This window comes from Salvelinus fontinalis, unplaced genomic scaffold (assembly GCF_029448725.1).
Source record: "Salvelinus fontinalis isolate EN_2023a unplaced genomic scaffold, ASM2944872v1 scaffold_0235, whole genome shotgun sequence".
Classification (NCBI taxonomy): Eukaryota; Metazoa; Chordata; class Actinopteri; order Salmoniformes; family Salmonidae; genus Salvelinus; species Salvelinus fontinalis.
This window is the reverse complement of record NW_026600444.1, coordinates 220001-247328: the sequence shown is the minus strand read 5'-3', so window position 1 is coordinate 247328 and position 27328 is coordinate 220001. Positions and strand designations below refer to the sequence as shown.

At 38.8% G+C, this 27328-nt stretch overlaps 1 protein-coding gene across 1 annotated transcript in view; it reads left to right on the top strand.

The window, feature by feature from the left end:
- LOC129844828 (unconventional myosin-XV-like) overlaps window positions 1-27328 on the top strand; it is a gene marked incomplete at its 5' end in the record, with an annotated part of 213858 nt that overhangs the window by 13788 nt on the left and 172742 nt on the right. The window contains 3 exons of the mRNA XM_055912976.1: window positions 1592-1705; window positions 4018-4179; window positions 9519-9632. Of these exons, the coding sequence (XP_055768951.1) occupies window positions 1592-1705; window positions 4018-4179; window positions 9519-9632 (390 nt within the window). The remainder of the gene's footprint in view (window positions 1-1591; window positions 1706-4017; window positions 4180-9518; window positions 9633-27328) is intronic.

Here is a 27328-nt window from a genome sequence, read left to right as displayed (position 1 = left end):
ACTGTAGTATCCCTGACTGTAGTATCCCTGTAGTATCCCTGACTGTAGTATCCCTGTAGTATCCCTGACTGTAGTATCCCTGACTGTAGTATCCCTGTAGTATCCCTGACTGTAGTATCCCTGTAGTATCCCTGACTGTAGTATCCCTGACTATAGTATCCCTGACTGTAGTATCCCTGACTGTAGTATCCCTGACTGTAGTATCCCTGTAGTATCCCTGACTGTAGTATCCCTGACTGTAGTATCCCTGTAGTATCCCTGTAGTATCCCTGACTGTAGTATCCCTGACTGTAGTATCCCTGTAGTATCCCTGACTATAGTATCCCTGACTGTAGTATCCCTGTAGTATCCCTGACTATAGTATCCCTGACTGTAGTATCCCTGACTGTAGTATCCCTAACTGTAGTATCCCTGACTGTAGTATCACTGACTGTAGTATCCCTGACTGTAGTATCCCTGACTGTAGTATCCCTGACTGTAGTATCCCTGACTGTAGTATCCCTGTAGTATCCCTAACTGTAGTATCCCTGACTGTAGTATCCCTGACTGTAGTATCCCTGACTATAGTATCCCTGTAGTATCCCTAACTGTAGTATCCCTGACTGTAGTATCCCTGACTATAGTATCCCTGACTGTAGTATCTCTAACTGTAGTATCCCTGACTGTAGGATCCAGAGAGGGACGGGCTACAGCAATGATTTTTGGAGAGGGGAGGGGCTACAGCAATGGTGCTTTGGAGAGGGGAGAGGCTACAGCTGTGGTTCGTCGTAGAGGGGAGGGGCTACAGCTGTGGTTCGTCGTAGAGGGGAGGGGCTACAGCTGTGGTTCGTCGTAGAGGGGAGGGGCTACATCTATGGTGCTTCGTAGAGGGGAGGGGCTACAGCTGTGGGGCTTAGTGGAGGGGAGGGGCTCCAGCTATGATGTTTTGGATAGGGGAGGGGCTACATCTATGGTGCTTCGTAGAGGGGAGGGGCAGGTAGCCTACACTGGTAAAGATGTTCAACAGGCAGTCAGACACTGGAAGACGTTTCTGAGGGACAGAGGGAGAACTTAATAAATGATGAATCAATTAATCAATGAAACAATTTGATTTGATTTGAGACGTTTCTGCGGGACAGAGGGAGAACTTGGCATAAGCACTTTTTGTGGATTTATGTGTGACTGAAAACAATGCCCCGGAACGTAAAATAACTTTATTAACCGGTTCCCATGTTTTTAAATAACAGTTCTGTTCCAGAACAGTATAGATCACTTCCGTTCCTGGTTCTGATTCTGTTCCTTACTTTCCAGTTTTCTGTTCTGATCCCTGGACCAGTTCCAACCCCAGCTATGTAGTACTGTATCTTCTAACCCATCTGTCTCTGTGTGTGTCTGTGTGTCTGTGTGTGTGTGTGTGTGTGTGTGTGTGCGTGCGTGCATGCGTGTGTGTGTGTGTGTGTGTGTGTGTGTGCGTGTGTGTGTGTGTGTTTGTGTGTGTGTGTGTGTGTGTGTGTGTGTGTGTGTGTGTGTGTGTGTGTGTGTGTGTGTGTGTGTGTGTGTGTGTGTGTGTGTGTGTGTGTGTGTGTGTGTGTGTGTGTGTGGGTGTGTTCAGGGCAAATCAGAGAGAAACTACCATATCTTCTATGAGATGCTGTCTGGTCTGGAGCCTCAACAAAAACGCTCTCTTTACCTGCAAGAGGCGGAGACATACTTTTACCTCAACCAGGTACACACACACAAACACACACACACACACACACAAACCCACACACACAGACACAGACACACACACACACACACAGGCTTTCTTAGACTGGCTTTCAATGAGAATGACAGATCTATAACTCACATTACTATGTGAATTTGGTCGGGTCAACAACATTATTTGGGTCGGAGTTAACAGAATATTAACTTTTAAATGTGACATTTTCACTGGAGTGTTACTTTTACACAGCAACATTTTCTCTCAGCATCATGGCAAAATGTGTAGAGTAGCTGTCACGCCCTGACCTTAGAGAGCCTTTTTATGTCTCTATTTGGTTTGGTCAGGGTGTGATTTGGGGTGGGCATTCTATGTTTTGTTTTCTATGTTTCTTTATTTCTATGTTTTGGCCGGGTATGGTTCTCAATCAGGGACAGCTGTCTATCGTTGTCTCTGATTGGGAATCTTAGCCCTCGTAAGCTTCATTGTTGTTTTTCGTTTGTTGTTTTGTTGGCGACATTTTAAATAAAAATAAAAATGTACGCTGCACTTTGGTCTTCCTTCAACGACGGCCGTGACAGTAGCAGGAAATGACCTTTAAAACTGCTCAATTGTTTCTCATCCTCATGGCAAAATGTGTAGAGTAGCAGGAAATTATAATTTAAAACTGCTCAATTGTTTCTCATCCTCATGGCAAAATGTGAAGAATAGCAGGAAATTACCTTTAAAACTGCTCAATTGTTTCTCATCCTCATGGCAAAAATGTGAAGAGTAGCAGGAAATTATAAATTAAAACTGCTCAATTGTTTCTCATCCTCATGGCAAAATGTGTAGAGTAGCAGGAAATTACCTTTAAAACTGCTCAATTGTTTCTCATCCTCATGGCAAAATGTGAAGAATAGCGGGAAATTACCTTTTAAACTGCTCAATTGTTTCTCATCCTCATGGCAAAATGTGTAGAATAGCGGGAAATTACCTTTAAAACTGCTCAATTGTTTCTCATCCTCATGGCAAAAATGTGAAGAATAGCGGGAAATGACCTTTTAAACTGCTCAATTGTTTCTCATCTTCATGGCAAAATGTGTAGAATAGCGGGAAATTACCTTTAAAACTGCTCAATTGTTTCTCATCCTCATGGCAAAATGTGTAGAGTAGCTGGAAATTACCTTTAAAACTGCTCAATTGTTTCTCATCCTCATGGCAAAAATGTGAAGAGTAGCAGGAAATTATAAATTAAAACTGCTCAATTGTTTCTCATCCTCATGGCAAAATGTGTAGAGTAGCAGGAAATTACCTTTAAAACTGCTCAATTGTTTCTCATCCTCATGGCAAAATGTGAAGAATAGCGGGAAATTACCTTTTAAACTGCTCAATTGTTTCTCATCCTCATGGCAAAATGTGTAGAATAGCGGGAAATTACCTTTAAAACTGCTCAATTGTTTCTCATCCTCATGGCAAAAATGTGAAGAATAGCGGGAAATGACCTTTTAAACTGCTCAATTGTTTCTCATCTTCATGGCAAAATGTGTAGAATAGCGGGAAATTACCTTTAAAACTGCTCAATTGTTTCTCATCCTCATGGCAAAATGTGTAGAGTAGCTGGAAATTACCTTTAAAACTGCTCAATTGTTTCTCATCCTCATGGCAAAATGTGTAGAATAGCGGGAAATTACCTTTAAAACTGCTCAATTGTTTCTCATCTTCATGGCAAAATGTGTAGAGTAGCGGGAAATTACCTTTAAAATAGCTCAATTGTTTCTCATCCTCATGGCAAAATGTGTAGAGTAGTGGGAAATTACCTTTAAAACTGCTCAATTGTTTCTCATCCTCATGGCAAAATGTGTAGAATAGCGGGAAATTACCTTTAAAACTGCTCAATTGTTTCTCATCCTCATGGCAAAATGTGTAGAGTAGTGGGAAATTACCTTTAAAACTGCTCAATTGTTTCTCATCCTGATGGCAAAATGTGAAGAATAGCGGGAAATTACCTTTAAAACTGCTCAATTGTTTCTCATCCTCATGGCAAAATGTGTAGAGTAGTGGGAAATTAACTTTTTTTCCTAAAATAATATATATTTTGTTCTTTGTGTGGTTGAGGGGCCTTTCTGCTTATCCTTCCACGTATACTGTAAAAAAAACTCCATACACCCCACAACATATCCCTCAAGAGATGCATAATAAGTAACGTCAAAATGTGTCTAATTGCAGGAAATTAGTTTTAAAATGTAAAAAAACAAAAGAATCCGGGGGAGAACAACCCAGACCCTCTGTCTACTTTTCGTTCCCCACCAATATTTACACCAACGTGTCTCCCTTTGTGTGTCCCTCTGTACCAGGGTGGTGACTGTGTGATAGAGGGGAAGGACGACGGAGCAGATTTCAGGCGTGTGCAGAGTGCCATGGACATCCTGTGTTTCAGTCCTGATGAGCAGAACGCCATCTATAGACTACTGTCCTCCGTACTACACCTGGGGAATGTATACTTCCAGACATACCAGGTACTATAACCCCTAACCCCTAACCCCTAACCCCTAACCCATCTATAGACTACTGTCCTCCGTACTACACCTGGGGAATGTATACTTCCAGACATACCAGGTACTATAACCCCTAACCCCTAACCCATCTATAGACTACTGTCCTCCGTACTACACCTGGGGAATGTATACTTCCAGACATACCAGGTACTATAACCCCTAACCCGTAACCTCTAACCCATCTATAGACTACTGTCCTCTGTACTACACCTGGGGAATGTATACTTCCAGACATACCAGGTACTATAACCCCTAACCCCTAACCTCTAACCTCTAACCCATCTAAAGACTACTGTCCTCTGTACTACACCTGGGGAATGTATACTTCCAGACATACCAGGTACTATAACCCCTAACCCCTAACCCCTAACCCCTAACCCATCTATAGACTACTGTCCTCTGTACTACACCTGGGGAATGTATACTTCCAGACATACCAGGTACTATAACCCCTAACCCCTAACCCCTAACCCTTAACCCATCTATTCACTACTGTCCTCTGTACTACACCTGGGGAATGTATACTTCCAGACATACCAGGTACTATAACCCCTAACCCCTAACCCCTAACCCATCTATAGACTACTGTCCTCTGTACTACACCTGGGGAATGTATACTTCCAGACATACCAGGTACTATAACCCCTAACCCCTAACCCCTAACCCATCTATAGACTACTGTCCTCTGTACTACACCTGGGGAATGTATACTTCCAGACATACCAGGTACTATAACCCCTAACCCCTAACCCCTAACCCATCTATAGACTACTGTCCTCTGTACTACACCTGGGGAATGTATACTTCCAGACATACCAGGTACTATAACCCCTAACCCCTAACCCCTAACCCCTAACCCATCTATAGACTACTGTCCTCTGTACTACACCTGGGGAATGTATACTTCCAGACATACCAGGTACTATAACCCCTAACCCCTAACCCCTAACCCATCTATAGACTACTGTCCTCTGTACTACACCTGGGGAATGTATACTTCCAGACATACCAGGTACTATAACCCCTAACCCCTAACCCCTAACCCCTAACCCATCTATAGACTACTGTCCTCCGTACTACACCTGGGGAATGTATACTTCCAGACATACCAGGTACTATAACCCCTAACCCCTAACCCATCTATAGACTACTGTCCTCCGTACTACACCTGGGGAATGTATACTTCCAGACATACCAGGTACTATAACCCCTAACCCGTAACCTCTAACCCATCTATAGACTACTGTCCTCTGTACTACACCTGGGGAATGTATACTTCCAGACATACCAGGTACTATAACCCCTAACCCCTAACCTCTAACCTCTAACCCATCTAAAGACTACTGTCCTCTGTACTACACCTGGGGAATGTATACTTCCAGACATACCAGGTACTATAACCCCTAACCCCTAACCCCTAACCCCTAACCCATCTATAGACTACTGTCCTCTGTACTACACCTGGGGAATGTATACTTCCAGACATACCAGGTACTATAACCCCTAACCCCTAACCCCTAACCCTTAACCCATCTATTCACTACTGTCCTCTGTACTACACCTGGGGAATGTATACTTCCAGACATACCAGGTACTATAACCCCTAACCCCTAACCCCTAACCCATCTATAGACTACTGTCCTCTGTACTACACCTGGGGAATGTATACTTCCAGACATACCAGGTACTATAACCCCTAACCCCTAACCCCTAACCCATCTATAGACTACTGTCCTCTGTACTACACCTGGGGAATGTATACTTCCAGACATACCAGGTACTATAACCCCTAACCCCTAACCCCTAACCCATCTATAGACTACTGTCCTCTGTACTACACCTGGGGAATGTATACTTCCAGACATACCAGGTACTATAACCCCTAACCCCTAACCCCTAACCCCTAACCCATCTATAGACTACTGTCCTCTGTACTACACCTGGGGAATGTATACTTCCAGACATACCAGGTACTATAACCCCTAACCCCTAACCCCTAACCCATCTATAGACTACTGTCCTCCGTACTACACCTGGGGAATGTATACTTCCAGACATACCAGGTACTATAACCCCTAACCCCTAACCCCTAACCCCTAACCCATCTATAGACTACTGTCCTCTGTACTACACCTGGGGAATGTATACTTCCAGACATACCAGGTACTATAACCCCTAACCCCTAACCCCTAACCTCTAACCCATCTATAGACTACTGTCCTCTGTACTACACCTGGGGAATGTATACTTCCAGCCATACCAGGTACTATAACCCCTAACCCCTAATCCCTAACCCATAACCCATCTATAGACTACTGTCCTCTGTACTACACCTGGGGAATGTATACTTCCAGACATACCAGGTACTATAACCCCTAATCCCTAACCCCTAACCCCTAACCCATCTATAGACTACTGTCCTCTGTACTACACCTGGGGAATGTATACTTCCAGACATACCAGGTACTATAACCTCTAACCCCTAACCCCTAACCCATCTATAGACTACTGTCCTCCGTACTACACCTGGGGAATGTATACTTCCAGACATACCAGGTACTATAACCCCTAACCCCTAACCCCTAACCCATAACCCATCTATAGACTACTGTCCTCTGTACTACACCTGGGGAATGTATACTTCCAGACATACCAGGTACTATAACCCCTAACCTCTAACCCATAACCCATCTATAGACTACTGTCCTCTGTACTACACCTGGGGAATGTATACTTCCAGACATACCAGGTACTATAACCCCTAACCTCTAACCCCTAACCCCTAACCCATCTATAGACTACTGTCCTCCGTACTACACCTGGGGAATGTATACTTCCAGACATACCAGGTACTATAACCCCTAACCCCTAACCCCTAACCCCTAACCCCAAACCCCTAACCTCTAACCCCTAACCTCTAACCCCTAACCTCTAACCTCTAACCCCTAAGCACTAACCTCTAACCTCTATCCCCTAACCTCTAACCTCTAACCCCTAACCTCTATCCCCTAACCTCTAACCTCTAACCCCTAAGCACTAACCTCTAACCCCTAACCCCTAACCCCTAACCTCTAACCCCTAACCTCTAACCCCTAACCCCTAACCCCTAAACTCTAACCTCTAACCCATCTATAGACTACTGTCCTCTGTACTACACCTGGGGAATGTATACTTCCAGACATACCAGGTACTATAACCCCTAACCCCTAACCCCTAACCCCTAACCTCTAACCCCTAACCCCTAACCCCTAACCCCTAACCTCTAACCGCTAACCCCTAACCCCTAACCCCTAACCCCTAACCCCAAACCTCTAACCCCTAACCCCTAACCTCTAACCCCTAACCTCTAACCCCTAACCTCTATCCCCTAACCTCTAACCTCTAACCTCTAACCCCTAACCTCTAACCCCTAACCTCTAACCTCTAACCTCTAACCACTAACCTCTATCCCCTAACCTCTAACCTCTAACCCCTAAGCACTAACCCCTAACCTCTAACCCCTAACCTCTAACCCCTAACCCCTAAACTCTAACCACTAACCTCTAACCCCTAACCTCCAACTATAACCCCTAACCTCTAACCTCTAACCCCTAACACCTAACCTCTAACCCTTAACCTCTAACCCCTAAGCTCTAACCCCTAACCTCCAACTATAACCCCTAACCTCTAACCTCTAACCCCTAACACCTAACCTCTAACCCTTAACCTTTAACCCCAAACCCCTAAACTCTAACCCCTAACCTCTACCCTATAACCCCTAACCTCTAACCACTAACCCATTCTGCAGAATGTTGTCCTTTGTTCTACACAAGGGGAATGTGTACTTCCGGCCATTCCAGTTGATGGTTATGTTATGCTTTAACCCTGACCTTAACCCTAAAACCCTATAACCCTAAAACCCTATAACCCTATAACCCTATAACCCTAAAACCCTATAACCCTATAACCCTATGACCCTATAACCCTATAACCCTATAACCCTATAACCCTATAACCCTATAACCCTATAACCCTATAACCCTAAAACCCTATAACCCTATAACCCTATAACCCTATAACCCTAAAACCCTATAACCCTATAACCCTATGACCCTATAACCCTATAACCCTATAACCCTATAACCCTATAACCCTAACCCTATAACCCTATAACCCTATAACCCTATAACCCTATAACCCTAACCCTATAACCCTAACCCTATAACCCTAACCCTATAACCCTATAACCCTAACCCTATAACCCTATAACCCTATAACCCTATAACCCTATAACCCTAACCCTATAACCCTATAACCCTATAACCCTATAACCCTATAACCCTAACCCTATAACCCTATAACCCTATAACCCTGACCCTATAACCCTAACGATATAACCCTATAACCCTATAACCCTATAACCCTATAATCCTATAACCCTAACCCTATAACCCTATAATCCTATAACCCTATAACCCTATAACCCTATAACCCTGACCATATAACCCTATAACCCTAACCCTATAACCCTATAACCCTATAATCCTATAACCCTATAACCCTATAACCCTATAACCCTGACCCTATAACCCTAACGATATAACCCTATAACCCTATAACCCTATAACCCTATAACCCTATAACCCTAACCCTAACCCTATAACCCTATAACCCTATAATCCTATAACCCTAACCCTATAACCCTATAACCCTAACCCTATAACCCTATAACCCTAACCCTATAACCCTATAACCCTATAACCCTATAACCATAACCCTATAACCCTATAACCCTGACCCTATAACCCTATAACCCTATAACCCTATAACCCTAACCCTATAACCCTATAACCCTATAACCCTATAATCCTATAACCCTAACCCTATAACCCTAACCCTTTAACCCTATAACCCTAACCCTATAACCCTATAACCCTATAACCCTAACCCTATAACCCTATAACCCTATAACCCTATAACCCTATAACCCCGACCCTATAACCCTATAACCCTATAACCCTATAACCCTATAACCCTATAACCCCGACCCTAACCCTATAACCCTATAACCCTATAACCCTATAACCCTATAACCCTATAACCCTAACCCTATAACCCTTGACCTTGTAACCCTATAACCCTATAACCCTATAACCCTAACCCTATAACCCTATAACCCTATAACCCTAACCCTATAACCCTATAACCCTTGACCTTGTAACCCTATGACCCTATAACCCTATAACCCTATAACCCTAACCCTATAACCCTATAACCCTATAACCCTAACCCTGTAATTCTGTAACCCTGTTGTAATACAGGCTGAAGGCCAGGAGGTGGCGACGGTGGTCAGTGATCAGGAGATCAGAGTGGTGGCTGAGCTGCTCCAGATCTCTCCTGAGGGACTCAAGAAGGCCATCACACACAAAGTCACGGTCAGAACTACTACTACTGCTAATACACTACTACATTACCTCTACTATATCACACACAAAGTCACGGTCAGAACTACACTACTACATTACCTCTACTATATCACACACAAAGTCACGGTCAGAACTACACTACTACATTACCTCTACTATATCACACACAAAGTCACGGTCAGAACTACACTACTACATTACCTCTACTATATCACACACTAAGTCACGGTCAGAACTACACTACTACATTACCTCTACTATATCACACACAAAGTCACGGTCAGAACTACTACTACTGCTAATACACTACTACATTACCTCTACTATATCACACACAAAGTCATGGTCAGAACTACACTACTACATTACCTCTACTATATCACACACAAAGTCACGGTCAGAACTACACTACTACATTACCTCTACTATATCACACACTAAGTCACGGTCAGAACTACACTACTACATTACCTCTACTATATCACACACAAAGTCACGGTCAGAACTACACTACTACATTACCTCTACTATATCACACACAAAGTCACTACACTACCACTACTACATTACCTCTACTGTATCACACACAAAGTCACAGTCAGAACTACATTACTACATTACCTCTACTATATCACACACAAAGTCACGGTCAGAACTACTACTACTGCTAATACACTACTACATTACCTCTACTATATCACACACAAAGTCACGGTCAGTACTACTCTACTACATTACCTCTACTATATCACACACAAAGTCACGGTCAGAACTACTACTACTGCTAATACACTACTACATTACCTCTACTATATCACACACAAAGTCACGGTCAGAACTACTACTAGTGCTAATACACTACTACATTACCTCTACTATATCACACACAAAGTCACGGTCAGAACTACACTACTACATTACCTCTACTATATCACACACAAAGACACGGTCAGAACTACACTACTACATTACCTCTACTATATCACACACAAAGTCACGGTCAGAACTACACTACTACATTACCTCTACTATATCACACACAAAGTCACGGTCAGAACTACTACTACATTACCTCTACTATATCACACACAAAGTCACGGTCAGAACTACACTACTACATTACCTCTACTATATCACACACAAAGTCACGGTCAGACCTACTACTACTACATTACCTCTACTATATCACACACAAAGTCACGGTCAGAACTACACTACTACATTATCTCTACTATATCACACACCAAGTCACGGTCAGCACTACATTACCTCTACTATATCACACACAGAGTCACGGTCAGCACTACACTACTACATTACCTCTACTATATCACACACAAAGTCACGGTCAGCACTACTACTACTACATTACCTCTACTATATCACACACAAAGTCACGGTCATAACTACTACTACTACATTACCTCTACTATATCACACACAAAGTCACGGTCAGAACTACACTACTACATTACCTCTACTATATCACACACAAAGTCACGGTCAGACCTACTACTACTACATTACCTCTACTATATCACACACAAAGTCACGGTCAGCACTGCATTACTACATTACCTCTACTATATCACACACAAAGTCACGGTCAGCACTGCATTACTACATTACCTCTACTATATCACACACAAAGTCACGGTCAGAACTACTACTACTACATTACCTCTACTATATCACACACAAAGACACGGTCAGAACTACATTACTACATTACCTCTACTATATCACACACAAAGTCACGGTCAGCACTGCATTACTACATTACCTCTACTATATCACACACAAAGACACGGTCAGTACTACTCTACTACATTACCTCTACTATATCACACACAAAGACACGGTCAGAACTACTACTACTGCTAATACACTACTACATTACCTCTACTATATCACACACAAAGACACGGTCAGAACTACATTACTACATTACCTCTACTATATCACACACAAAGTCACGGTCAGCACTGCATTACTACATTACCTCTACTATATCACACACAAAGACACGGTCAGTACTACTCTACTACATTACCTCTACTATATCACACACAAAGACACGGTCAGAACTACTACTACTGCTAATACACTACTACATTACCTCTACTATATCACACACAAAGACACGGTCAGTACTACTCTACTACATTACCTCTACTATATCACACACAAAGTCACGGTCAGAACTACTACTACTGCTAATACACTACTACATTACCTCTACTATATCACACACAAAGACACGGTCAGTACTACTCTACTACATTACCTCTACTATATCACAGACAAAGTCACGGTCAGAACTACTACTACTGCTAATACACTACTACATTACCTCTACTATATCACACACAAAGACACGGTCAGTACTACACTACTACATTACCTCTACTATATCACACACAAAGACACGGTCAGAACTACACTACTACATTACCTCTACTATATCACACACAAAGTCACGGTCAGAACTACAATACTACATTACCTCTACTATATCACACACAAAGTCACGGTCAGAACTACTACTACTACATTACCTCTACTATATCACACACAAAGTCACGGTCAGAACTACTACTACTACATTACCTCTACTATATCACACACAAAGTCACAGTTAGAACTACTACTACATTACCTCTACTATATCACACACAAAGTCACGGTCAGAACTACATTACTACATTACCTCTACTATATCACACACAAAGTCACGGTCAGCACTACACAACTACATTACCTCTACTATATCACACACAAAGTCACGATCAGAACTACTACTACTGCTAATACACTACTACATTACCTCTACTATATCACACACAAAGTCACAGTCAGAACTACATTACTACATTACCTCTACTATATCACACACAAAGTCACGGTCAGCACTACTACTACATTACCTCTACTATATCACACACAAAGTCACGGTCAGGACTACATTACTACTATATTACCTCTACTACATCATGGTTACTTCATCTAATACATTACCTCTACTACATCATGGTTACTACATCTACATCTACTACATGACCTCTACTACATCATGGTTACTACATCTAATACATGACCTCTACTACATCATGGTTACTACATCTACTACGTGACCTCTACTACATCATGGTTACTACATCTACTACATGACCTCTACTACTTCATGGTTACTACATCTACTACTAATACATTACCTCTACTACATCATGGTTACTACATCTACTACTAATACATGACCTCTACTACATCATGGTTACTACATCTACTACATGACCTCTACTACATCATGGTTACTACATCTACTACATGACCTCTACTACATCATGGTTACTACATCTACTACATGACCTCTACTACATCATGGTTACTACATCTACTACATGACCTCTACTACATCATGGTTACTACATCTACTACTAATACATGACCTCTACTACATCATGGTTACTACATCTACTACTAATACATTACCTCTACTACATCATGGTTACTACATCTACTACTAATACATTACCTCTACTACATCATGGTTACTACATCTAATACATTACCTCTACTACATCATGGTTACTACATCTACTACATGACCTCTACTACATCATGGTTACTACATCTACTACTAATACATGACCTCTACTACATCATGGTTACTACATCTAATACATGACCTCTACTACATCATGGTTACTACATCTACTACTAATACATGACCTCTACTACATCATGGTTACTACATCTACTACATTACCTCTACTACATCATGGTTACTACATCTAATACATGACCTCTACTACATCATGGTTACTACATCTACTACATGACCTCTACTACATCATGGTTACTACATCTACTACTACTACATGACCTCTACTACATCATGGTTACTACATCTACTACATGACCTCTACTACATCATGGTTACTACATCTACTACTAATACATGACCTCTACTACATCATGGTTACTACATCTACTACATGACCTCTACTACATCATGGTTACTACATCTACTACATGACCTCTACTACATCATGGTTACTACATCTACTACTAATACATGACCTCTACTACATCATGGTTACTACATCTACTACATGACCTCTACTACATCATGGTTACTACATCTACTACTAATACATGACCTCTACTACATCATGGTTACTACATCTACTACATGACCTCTACTACATCATGGTTACTACATCTAATACATGACCTCTACTACATCATGGTTACTACATCTAATACATGACCTCTACTACATCATGGTTACTACATCTAATACATTACCTCTACTACATCATGGTTACTACATCTACTACATGACCTCTACTACATCATGGTTACTACATCTACTACATGACCTCTACTACATCATGGTTACTACATCTACTACATGACCTCTACTACATCATGGTTACTACATCTACTACTAATACATGACCTCTACTACATCATGGTTACTACATCTACTACTAATACATTACCTCTACTACATCATGGTTACTACATCTAATACATGACCTCTACTACATCATGGTTACTACATCTACTACTAATACATGACCTCTACTACATCATGGTTACTACATCTACTACATGACCTCTACTACATCATGGTTACTACATCTAATACATGACCTCTACTGCATCATGGTTACTACATCTACTACTAATACATTACCTCTACTACATCATGGTTACTACATCTACTACTAATACATTACCTCTACTACATCATGGTTACTACATCTACTACTAATACATGACCTCTACTGCATCATGGTTACTACATCTACTACTAATACATGACCTCTACTACATCATGGTTACTACATCTAATACATGACCTCTACTACATCATGGTTACTACATCTACTACTAATACATGACCTCTACTACATCATGGTTACTACATCTACTACTAATACATTACCTCTACTACATCATGGTTACTACATCTACTACTACTACATGACCTCTACTACATCATGGTTACTACATCTACTACATGACCTCTACTACATCATGGTTACTACATCTAATACATGACCTCTACTACATCATGGTTACTACATCTACTACATGACCTCTACTACATCATGGTTACTACATCTACTACTAATACATGACCTCTACTACATCATGGTTACTACATCTACTACATGACCTCTACTACATCATGGTTACTACATCTACTACTAATACATGACCTCTACTACATCATGGTTACTACATCTACTACTAATACATGACCTCTACTACATCATGGTTACTACATCTACTACATGACCTCTACTACATCATGGTTACTACATCTACTACTAATACATTACCTCTACTACATCATGGTTACTACATCTACTACATGACCTCTACTACATCATGGTTACTACATCTACTACTAATACATTACCTCTATTACATCATGGTTACTACATCTACTACTAATACATGACCTCTACTACATCATGGTTACTACTACTAATACATTACCTCTACTACATCATGGTTACTACATCTACTACTAATACATGACCTCTACTACATCATGGTTACTACATCTACTACTAATACATTACCTCTACTACATCATGGTTACTACATCTACTACTAATACATTACCTCTACTACATCATGGTTACTACATCTACTACTAATACATGACCTCTACTACATCATGGTTACTACATCTACTACTAATACATGACCTCTACTACATCATGGTTACTACATCTACTACTAATACATGACCTCTACTACATCATGGTTACTACATCTACTACATGACCTCTACTACATCATGGTTACTACATCTAATACATGACCTCTACTACATCATGGTTACTACATCTACTACATGACCTCTACTACATCATGGTTACTACATCTACTACTAATACATTACCTCTACTACATCATGGTTACTACATCTACTACATGACCTCTACTACATCATGGTTACTACATCTACTACTACTACATTACCTCTACTACATCATGGTTACTACATCTACTACATGACCTCTACTAGATCATGGTTACTACATCTACTACATGACCTCTACTACATCATGGTTACTACATCTACTACATGACCTCTACTACATCATGGTTACTACATCTACTACTAATACATGACCTCTACTACATCATGGTTACTACATCTACTACTAATACATGACCTCTACTACATCATGGTTACTACATCTACTACATGACCTCTACTACATCATGGTTACTACATCTAATACATGACCTCTACTACATCATGGTTACTACATCTAATACATTACCTCTACTACATCATGGTTACTACATCTAATACATGACCTCTACTACATCATGGTTACTACATCTACTACTAATACATTACCTCTACTACATCATGGTTACTACATCTACTACATGACCTCTACTACATCATGGTTACTACATCTACTACTAATACATGACCTCTACTACATCATGGTTACTACATCTACTACTAATACATGACCTCTACTACATCATGGTTACTACATCTAATACATGACCTCTACTACATCATGGTTACTACATCTAATACATGACCTCTACTACATCATGGTTACTACATCTACTACTAATACATTACCTCTACTACATCATGGTTACTACATCTACTACTAATACATGACCTCTACTACATCATGGTTACTACATCTAATACATGACCTCTACTACATCATGGTTACTACATCTAATACATGACCTCTACTACATCATGGTTACTACATCTACTACTAATACATTACCTCTACTACATCATGGTTACTACATCTACTACTAATACATGACCTCTACTACATCATGGTTACTACATCTACTACATGACCTCTACTACATCATGGTTACTACATCTACTACTAATACATGACCTCTACTACATCATAGTTACTACATCTACTACTGATACATGACCTCTACTACATCATGGTTACTACATCTACTACTAATACATTACCTCTACTACATCATGGTTACTACATCTACTACTAATACATGACCTCTACTACATCATGGTTACTACATCTACTACTAATACATTACCTCTACTACATCATGGTTACTACATCTAATACATTACCTCTACTACATCATGGTTACTACATCTAATACATGACCTCTACTACATCATGGTTACTACATCTACTACTAATACATTACCTCTACTACATCATGGTTACTACATCTACTACTAATACATTACCTCTACTACATCATGGTTACTACATCTACTACATGACCTCTACTACATCATGGTTACTACATCTAATACATTAACTCTACTACATCATGGTTACTACATCTACTACTACTACATGACCTCTACTACATCATGGTTACTACATCTAATACATGACCTCTACTACATCATGGTTACTACATCTACTACTAATACATTACCTCTACTACATCATGGTTACTACATCTACTACATGACCTCTACTACATCATGGTTACTACATCTACTACATGACCTCTACTACATCATGGTTACTACATCTACTACATGACCTCTACTACATCATGGTTACTACATCTACTACTAATACATTACCTCTACTACATCATGGTTACTACATCTACTACTAATACATGACCTCTACTACATCATGGTTACTACATCTACTACTAATACATTACCTCTACTACATCATGGTTACTACATCTACTACATGCCCTCTACTACATCATGGTTACTACATCTACTACTAATACATGACCTCTACTACATCATGGTTACTACATCTACTACATGACCTCTACTACATCATGGTTACTACATCTACTACATGACCTCTACTACATCATGGTTACTACATCTACTACTAATACATGACCTCTACTACATCATGGTTACTACATCTAATACATGACCTCTACTACATCAGGGTTACTACATCTACTACATGACCTCTACTACATCATGGTTACTACATCTACTACATGACCTCTACTACATCATGGTTACTACATCTACTACTAATACATGACCTCTACTACATCATGGTTACTACATCTAATACATGACCTCTACTACATCATGGTTACTACATCTACTACTAATACATTACCTCTACTACATCATGGTTACTACATCTACTACTAATACATGACCTCTACTACATCATGGTTACTACATCTACTACATGACCTCTACTGCATCATGGTTACTACATCTACTACTAATACATTACCTCTACTACATCATGGTTACTACATCTACTACTATTACATGACCTCTACTACATCATGGTTACTACATCTAATACATGACCTCTACTACATCATGGTTACTACATCTAATACATGACCTCTACTACATCATGGTTACTACATCTACTACATTACCTCTACTACATCATGGTTACTACCTCTACTACATGACCTCTACTACATCATGGTTACTACATCTACTACTACTACATGACCTCTACTACATCATGGTTACTACATCTACTACATGACCTCTACTACATCATGGTTACTACATCTAATACATTACCTCTACTACATCATGGTTACTACATCTACTACATGACCTCTACTACATCATGGTTACTACATCTACTACTAATACATTACCTCTACTACATCATGGTTACTACATCTACTACTAATACATGACCTCAACTACATCATGGTTACTACATCTACTACATGACCTCTACTACATCATGGTTACTACATCTAATACATGACCTCTACTACATCATGGTTACTACATCTACTACATGACCTCTACTACATCATGGTTACTACATCTACTACATGACCTCTACTACATCATGGTTACTACATCTACTACTAATACATTACCTCTACTACATCATGGTTACTACATCTACTACTAATACATGACCTCTACTACATCATGGTTACTACATCTAATACATGACCTCTACTACATCATGGTTACTACATCTACTACTAATACATGACCTCTACTACATCATGGTTACTACATCTAATACATGACCTGTACTACATCACGGTTACTACATCTACTACATTACCTCTACTACATCATGGTTACTACATCTACTACATGACCTCTACTACATCATGGTTACTACATCTACTACTAATACATTACCTCTACTACATCATGGTTACTACATCTACTACATGACCTCTACTACATCATGGTTACTACATCTACTACTAATACATGACCTCTACTACATTATGGTTACTACATCTACTACTAATACATGACCTCTACTACATCATGGTTACTACATCTACTACTACTACATGACCTCTACTACATCATGGTTACTACATCTACTACTAATACATGACCTCTACTACATCATGGTTACTACATCTACTACTAATACATGACCTCTACTACATCATGGTTACTACATCTACTACATGACCTCTACTACATCATGGTTACTACATCTAATACATGACCTCTACTACATCATGGTTACTACATCTACTACTAATACATGACCTCTACTACATCATGGTTACTACATCTACTACATGACCTCTACTACATCATGGTTACTACATCTACTACTAATACATGACCTCTACTACATCATGGTTACTACATCTACTACTAATACATGACCTCTACTACATCATGGTTACTACATCTACTACTAATACATGACCTCTACTACATCATGGTTACTACATCTACTACATGACCTCTACTACATCATGGTTACTACATCTACTACATGACCTCTACTACATCATGGTTACTACATCTACTACTAATACATGACCTCTACTACATCATGGTTACTACATCTAATACATGACCTCTACTACATCATGGTTACTACATCTACTACGTGACCTCTACTACATCATGGTTACTACATCTACTACATGACCTCTACTACATCATGGTTACTACATCTAATACATGACCTCTACTACATCATGGTTACTACATCTACTACTAATACATGACCTCTACTACATCATGGTTACTACATCTACTACTAATACATGACCTCTACTACATCATGGTTACTACATCTACTACTAATACATGACCTGTACTACATCATGGTTACTACATCTACTACATTACCTCTACTACATCATGGTTACTACATCTACTACTAATACATTACCTCTACTACATCATGGTTACTACATCTACTACATGACCTCTACTACATCATGGTTACTACATCTACTACATGACCTCTACTACATCATGGTTACTACATCTACTACTAATACATGACCTCTACTACATCATGGTTACTACATCTACTACATGACCTCTACTACATCATGGTTACTACATCTACTACTAATACATTACCTCTACTACATCATGGTTACTACATCTACTACATGACCTCTACTACATCATGGTTACTACATCTACTACATTACCTCTACTACATCATGGTTACTACATCTACTACTAATACATGACCTCTACTACATCATGGTTACTACATCTACTACATTACCTCTACTACATCATGGTTACTACATCTACTACTAATACATGACCTCTACTACATCATGGTTACTACATCTACTACATGACCTCTACTACATCATGGTTACTACATCTACTACATGACCTCTACTACATCATGGTTACTACATCTACTACTACTACATGACCTCTACTACATCATGGTTACTACATCTACTACATGACCTCTACTACATCATGGTTACTACATCTACTACATGACCTCTACTACATCATGGTTACTACATCTACTACATGACCTCTACTACATCATGGTTACTACATCTACTACTAATACATGACCTCTACTACATCATGGTTACTACATCTACTACATGACCTCTACTACATCATGGTTACTACATCTACTACTAATACATGACCTCTACTACATCATGGTTACTACATCTACTACATGACCTCTACTACATCATGGTTACTACATCTACTACTAATACATGACCTCTACTACATCATGGTTACTACATCTACTACATGACCTCTACTACATCATGGTTACTACATCTACTACTAATACATGACCTCTACTACATCATGGTTACTACATCTACTACTAATACATGACCTCTACTACATCATGGTTACTACATCTACTACTAATACATGACCTCTACTACATCATGGTTACTACATCTACTACTAATACATTACCTCTACTACATCATGGTTACTACATCTACTACTAATACATTACCTCTACTACATCATGGTTACTACATCTACTACATGACCTCTACTACATCATGGTTACTACATCTACTACATGACCTCTACTACATCATGGTTACTACATCTACTACTACTACATGACCTCTACTACATCATGGTTACTACATCTACTACATGACCTCTACTACATCATGGTTACTACATCTACTACTACTACATGACCTCTACTACATCATGGTTACTACATCTACTACATGACCTCTACTACATCATGGTTACTACATCTACTACATGACCTCTACTACATCATGGTTACTACATCTACTACTAATACATGACCTCTACTACATCATGGTTACTACATCTACTACATTACCTCTACTACATCATGGTTACTACATCTACTACTAATACATGACCTCTACTACATCATGGTTACTACATCTACTACATGACCTCTACTACATCATGGTTACTACATCTACTACATGACCTCTACTACATCATGGTTACTACATCTACTACATTACCTCTACTACATCATGGTTACTACATCTAATACATGACCTCTACTACATCATGGTTACTACATCTACTACATGACCTCTACTACATCATGGTTACTACATCTACTACTAATACATGACCTCTACTACATCATGGTTACTACATCTACTACTAATACATGACCTCTACTACATCATGGTTACTACATCTAATACATGACCTCTACTACATCATGGTTACTACATCTACTACTAATACATGACCTCTACTGCATCATGGTTACTACATCTACTACATGACCTCTACTACATCATGGTTACTACATCTACTACTAATACATGACCTCTACTACATCATGGTTACTACATCTACTACTAATACATTACCTCTACTACATCATGGTTACTACATCTACTACATAACCTCTACTACATCATGGTTACTACATCTACTACATGACCTCTACTACATCATGGTTACTACATCTACTACATTACCTCTACTACATCATGGTTACTACATCTACTACTAATACATGACCTCTACTGCATCATGGTTACTACATCTACTACATGACCTCTACTACATCATGGTTACTACATCTACTACTAATACATGACCTCTACTACATCATGGTTACTACATCTACTACTAATACATTACCTCTACTACATCATGGTTACTACATCTACTACATAACCTCTACTACATCATGGTTACTACATCTACTACATGACCTCTACTACATCATGGTTACTACATCTAATACATTACCTCTACTACATCATGGTTACTACATCTACTACTAATACATGACCTCTACTACATCATGGTTACTACATCTAATACATGACCTCTACTACATCATGGTTACTACATCTACTACTAATACATGACCTCTACTACATCATGGTTACTACATCTACTACATGACCTCTACTACATCATGGTTACTACATCTACTACTAATACATGACCTCTACTACATCATGGTTACTACATCTACTACTAATACATTACCTCTACTACATCATGGTTACTACATCTACTACATAACCTCTACTACATCATGGTTACTACATCTACTACATGACCTCTACTACATCATGGTTACTACATCTACTACTAATACATTACCTCTACTACATCATGGTTACTACATCTACTACATGACCTCTACTACATCATGGTTACTACATCTACTACTAATACATGACCTCTACTACATCATGGTTACTACATCTACTACTAATACATGACCTCTACTACATCATGGTTACTACATCTACTACATAACCTCTACTACATCATGGTTACTACATCTACTACTAATACATGACCTCTACTACATCATGGTTACTACATCTACTACATGACCTCTACTACATCATGGTTACTACATCTACTACATGACCTCTACTACATCATGGTTACTACATCTAATACATGACCTCTACTACATCATGGTTACTACATCTACTACATGACCTCTACTACATCATGGTTACTACATCTAATACATGACCTCTACTACATCATGGTTACTACATCTACTACTAATACATTACCTCTACTACATCATGGTTACTACATCTACTACATGACCTCTACTACATCATGGTTACTACATCTACTACATTACCTCTACTACATCATGGTTACTACATCTACTACTAATACATGACCTCTACTACATCATGGTTACTACATCTACTACTAATACATGACCTCTACTACATCATGGTTACTACATCTAATACATGACCTCTACTACATCATGGTTACTACATCTACTACTAATACATGACCTCTACTACATCATGGTTACTACATCTACTACTAATACATGACCTCTACTACATCATGGTTACTACATCTACTACATGACCTCTACTACATCATGGTTACTACATCTACTACATTACCTCTACTACATCATGGTTACTACATCTAATACATGACCTCTACTACATCATGGTTACTACATCTACTACTAATACATTACCTCTACTACATCATGGTTACTACATCTAATACATTACCTCTACTACATCATGGTTACTACATCTACTACATTACCTCTACTACATCATGGTTACTACATCTACTACTAATACATGACCTCTACTACATCATGGTTACTACATCTACTACTAATACATGACCTCTACTACATCATGGTTACTACATCTACTACATTACCTCTACTACATCATGGTTACTACATCTACTACTAATACATGACCTCTACTACATCATGGTTACTACATCTAATACATTACCTCTACTACATCATGGTTACTACATCTACTACATGACCTCTACTACATCATGGTTACTACATCTACTACTAATACATGACCTCTACTACATCATGGTTACTACATCTACTACTACTACATGACCTCTACTACATCATGGTTACTACATCTACTACTAATACATGACCTCTACTACATCATGGTTACTACATCTACTACATGACCTCTACTACATCATGGTTACTACATCTAATACATGACCTCTACTACATCATGGTTACTACATCTAATACATGACCTCTACTACATCATGGTTACAACATCTAATACATGACCTCTACTACATCATGGTTACTACATCTACTACATGACCTCTACTACATCATGGTTACTACATCTACTACTAATACATGACCTCTACTACATCATGGTTACTACATCTACTACTAATACATGACCTCTACTACATCATGGTTACTACATCTACTACTAATACATGACCTCTACTACATCATGGTTACTACATCTACTACTAATACATGACCTCTACTACATCATGGTTACTACATCTAATACATGACCTCTACTACATCATGGTTACTACATCTACTACATGACCTCTACTACATCATGGTTACTACATCTAATACATGACCTCTACTACATCATGGTTACTACATCTACTACTAATACATGACCTCTACTACATCATGGTTACTACATCTACTACATGACCTCTACTACATCATGGTTACTACATCTAATACATTACCTCTACTACATCATGGTTACTACATCTACTACATTACCTCTACTACATCATGGTTACTACATCTACTACTAATACATTACCTCTACTACATCATGGTTACTACATCTACTACTACTACATGACCTCTACTACATCATGGTTACTACATCTAATACATGACCTCTACTACATCATGGTTACTACATCTACTACTAATACATTACCTCTACTACATCATGGTTACTACATCTACTACATGACCTCTACTACATCATGGTTACTACATCTACTACTAATACATGACCTCTACTGCATCATGGTTACTACATCTACTACTAATACATTACCTCTACTACATCATGGTTACTACATCTACTACTAATACATTACCTCTACTACATCATGGTTACTACATCTACTACATGACCTCTACTACATCATGGTTACTACATCTACTACTAATACATGACCTCTACTACATCATGGTTACTACATCTACTACATTACCTCTACTACATCATGGTTACTACATCTACTACATGACCTCTACTACATCATGGTTACTACATCTACTACATGACCTCTACTACATCATGGTTACTACATCTACTACTACTACATGACCTCTACTACATCATGGTTACTACATCTACTACATGACCTCTACTACATCATGGTTACTACATCTACTACATTACCTCTACTACATCATGGTTACTACATCTACTACTAATACATGACCTCTACTACATCATGGTTACTACATCTACTACTAATACATGACCTCTACTACATCATGGTTACTACATCTACTACATAACCTCTACTACATCATGGTTACTACATCTACTACTAATACATGACCTCTACTACATCATGGTTACTACATCTACTACATGACCTCTACTACATCATGGTTACTACATCTACTACATGACCTCTACTACATCATGGTTACTACATCTAATACATGACCTCTACTACATCATGGTTACTACATCTACTACATGACCTCTACTACATCATGGTTACTACATCTAATACATGACCTCTACTACATCATGGTTACTACATCTACTACTAATACATTACCTCTACTACATCATGGTTACTACATCTACTACATGACCTCTACTACATCATGGTTACTACATCTACTACATTACCTCTACTACATCATGGTTACTACATCTACTACTAATACATGACCTCTACTACATCATGGTTACTACATCTACTACTAATACATGACCTCTACTACATCATGGTTACTACATCTAATACATGACCTCTACTACATCATGGTTACTACATCTACTACTAATACATGACCTCTACTACATCATGGTTACTACATCTAATACATGACCTCTACTACATCATGGTTACTACATCTACTACTAATACATGACCTCTACTACATCATGGTTACTACATCTACTACATGACCTCTACTACATCATGGTTACTACATCTAATACATTACCTCTACTACATCATGGTTACTACATCTACTACTAATTCATGACCTCTACTACATCATGGTTACTACATCTACTACTACTACATGACCTCTACTACATCATGGTTACTACATCTACTACATGACCTCTACTACATCATGGTTACTACATCTACTACATTACCTCTACTACATCATGGTTACTACATCTACTACTAATACATGACCTCTACTACATCATGGTTACTACATCTACTACATGACCTCTACTACATCATGGTTACTACATCTACTACATGACCTCTACTACATCATGGTTACTACATCTAATACATGACCTCTACTACATCATGGTTACTACATCTACTACATGACCTCTACTACATCATGGTTACTACATCTAATACATGACCTCTACTACATCATGGTTACTACATCTACTACTAATACATTACCTCTACTACATCATGGTTACTACATCTACTACATGACCTCTACTACATCATGGTTACTACATCTACTACATTACCTCTACTACATCATGGTTACTACATCTACTACTAATACATGACCTCTACTACATCATGGTTACTACATCTACTACTAATACATGACCTCTACTACATCATGGTTACTACATCTAATACATGACCTCTACTACATCATGGTTACTACATCTACTACTAATACATGACCTCTACTACATCATGGTTACTACATCTAATACATGACCTCTACTACATCATGGTTACTACATCTACTACTAATACATGACCTCTACTACATCATGGTTACTACATCTACTACATGACCTCTACTACATCATGGTTACTACATCTAATACATTACCTCTACTACATCATGGTTACTACATCTACTACTAATACATGACCTCTACTACATCATGGTTACTACATCTACTACTAATACATGACCTCTACTACATCATGGTTACTACATCTACTACTACTACATGACCTCTACTACATCATGGTTACTACATCTACTACTACTACATGACCTCTACTACATCATGGTTACTACATCTACTACTAATACATGACCTCTACTACATCATGGTTACTACATCTACTACATGACCTCTACTACATCATGGTTACTACATCTACTACATGACCTCTACTACATCATGGTTACTACATCTAATACATTACCTCTACTACATCATGGTTACTACATCTACTACATGACCTCTACTACATCATGGTTACTACATCTACTACTACTACATGACCTCTACTACATCATGGTTACTACATCTACTACATGACCTCTACTACATCATGGTTACTACATCTACTACTAATACATGACCTCTACTACATCATGGTTACTACATCTACTACTAATACATGACCTCTACTACATCATGGTTACTACATCTACTACTAATACATTACCTCTACTACATCATGGTTACTACATCTACTACTAATACATTACCTCTACTACATCATGGTTACTACATCTAATACATGACCTCTACTACATCATGGTTAC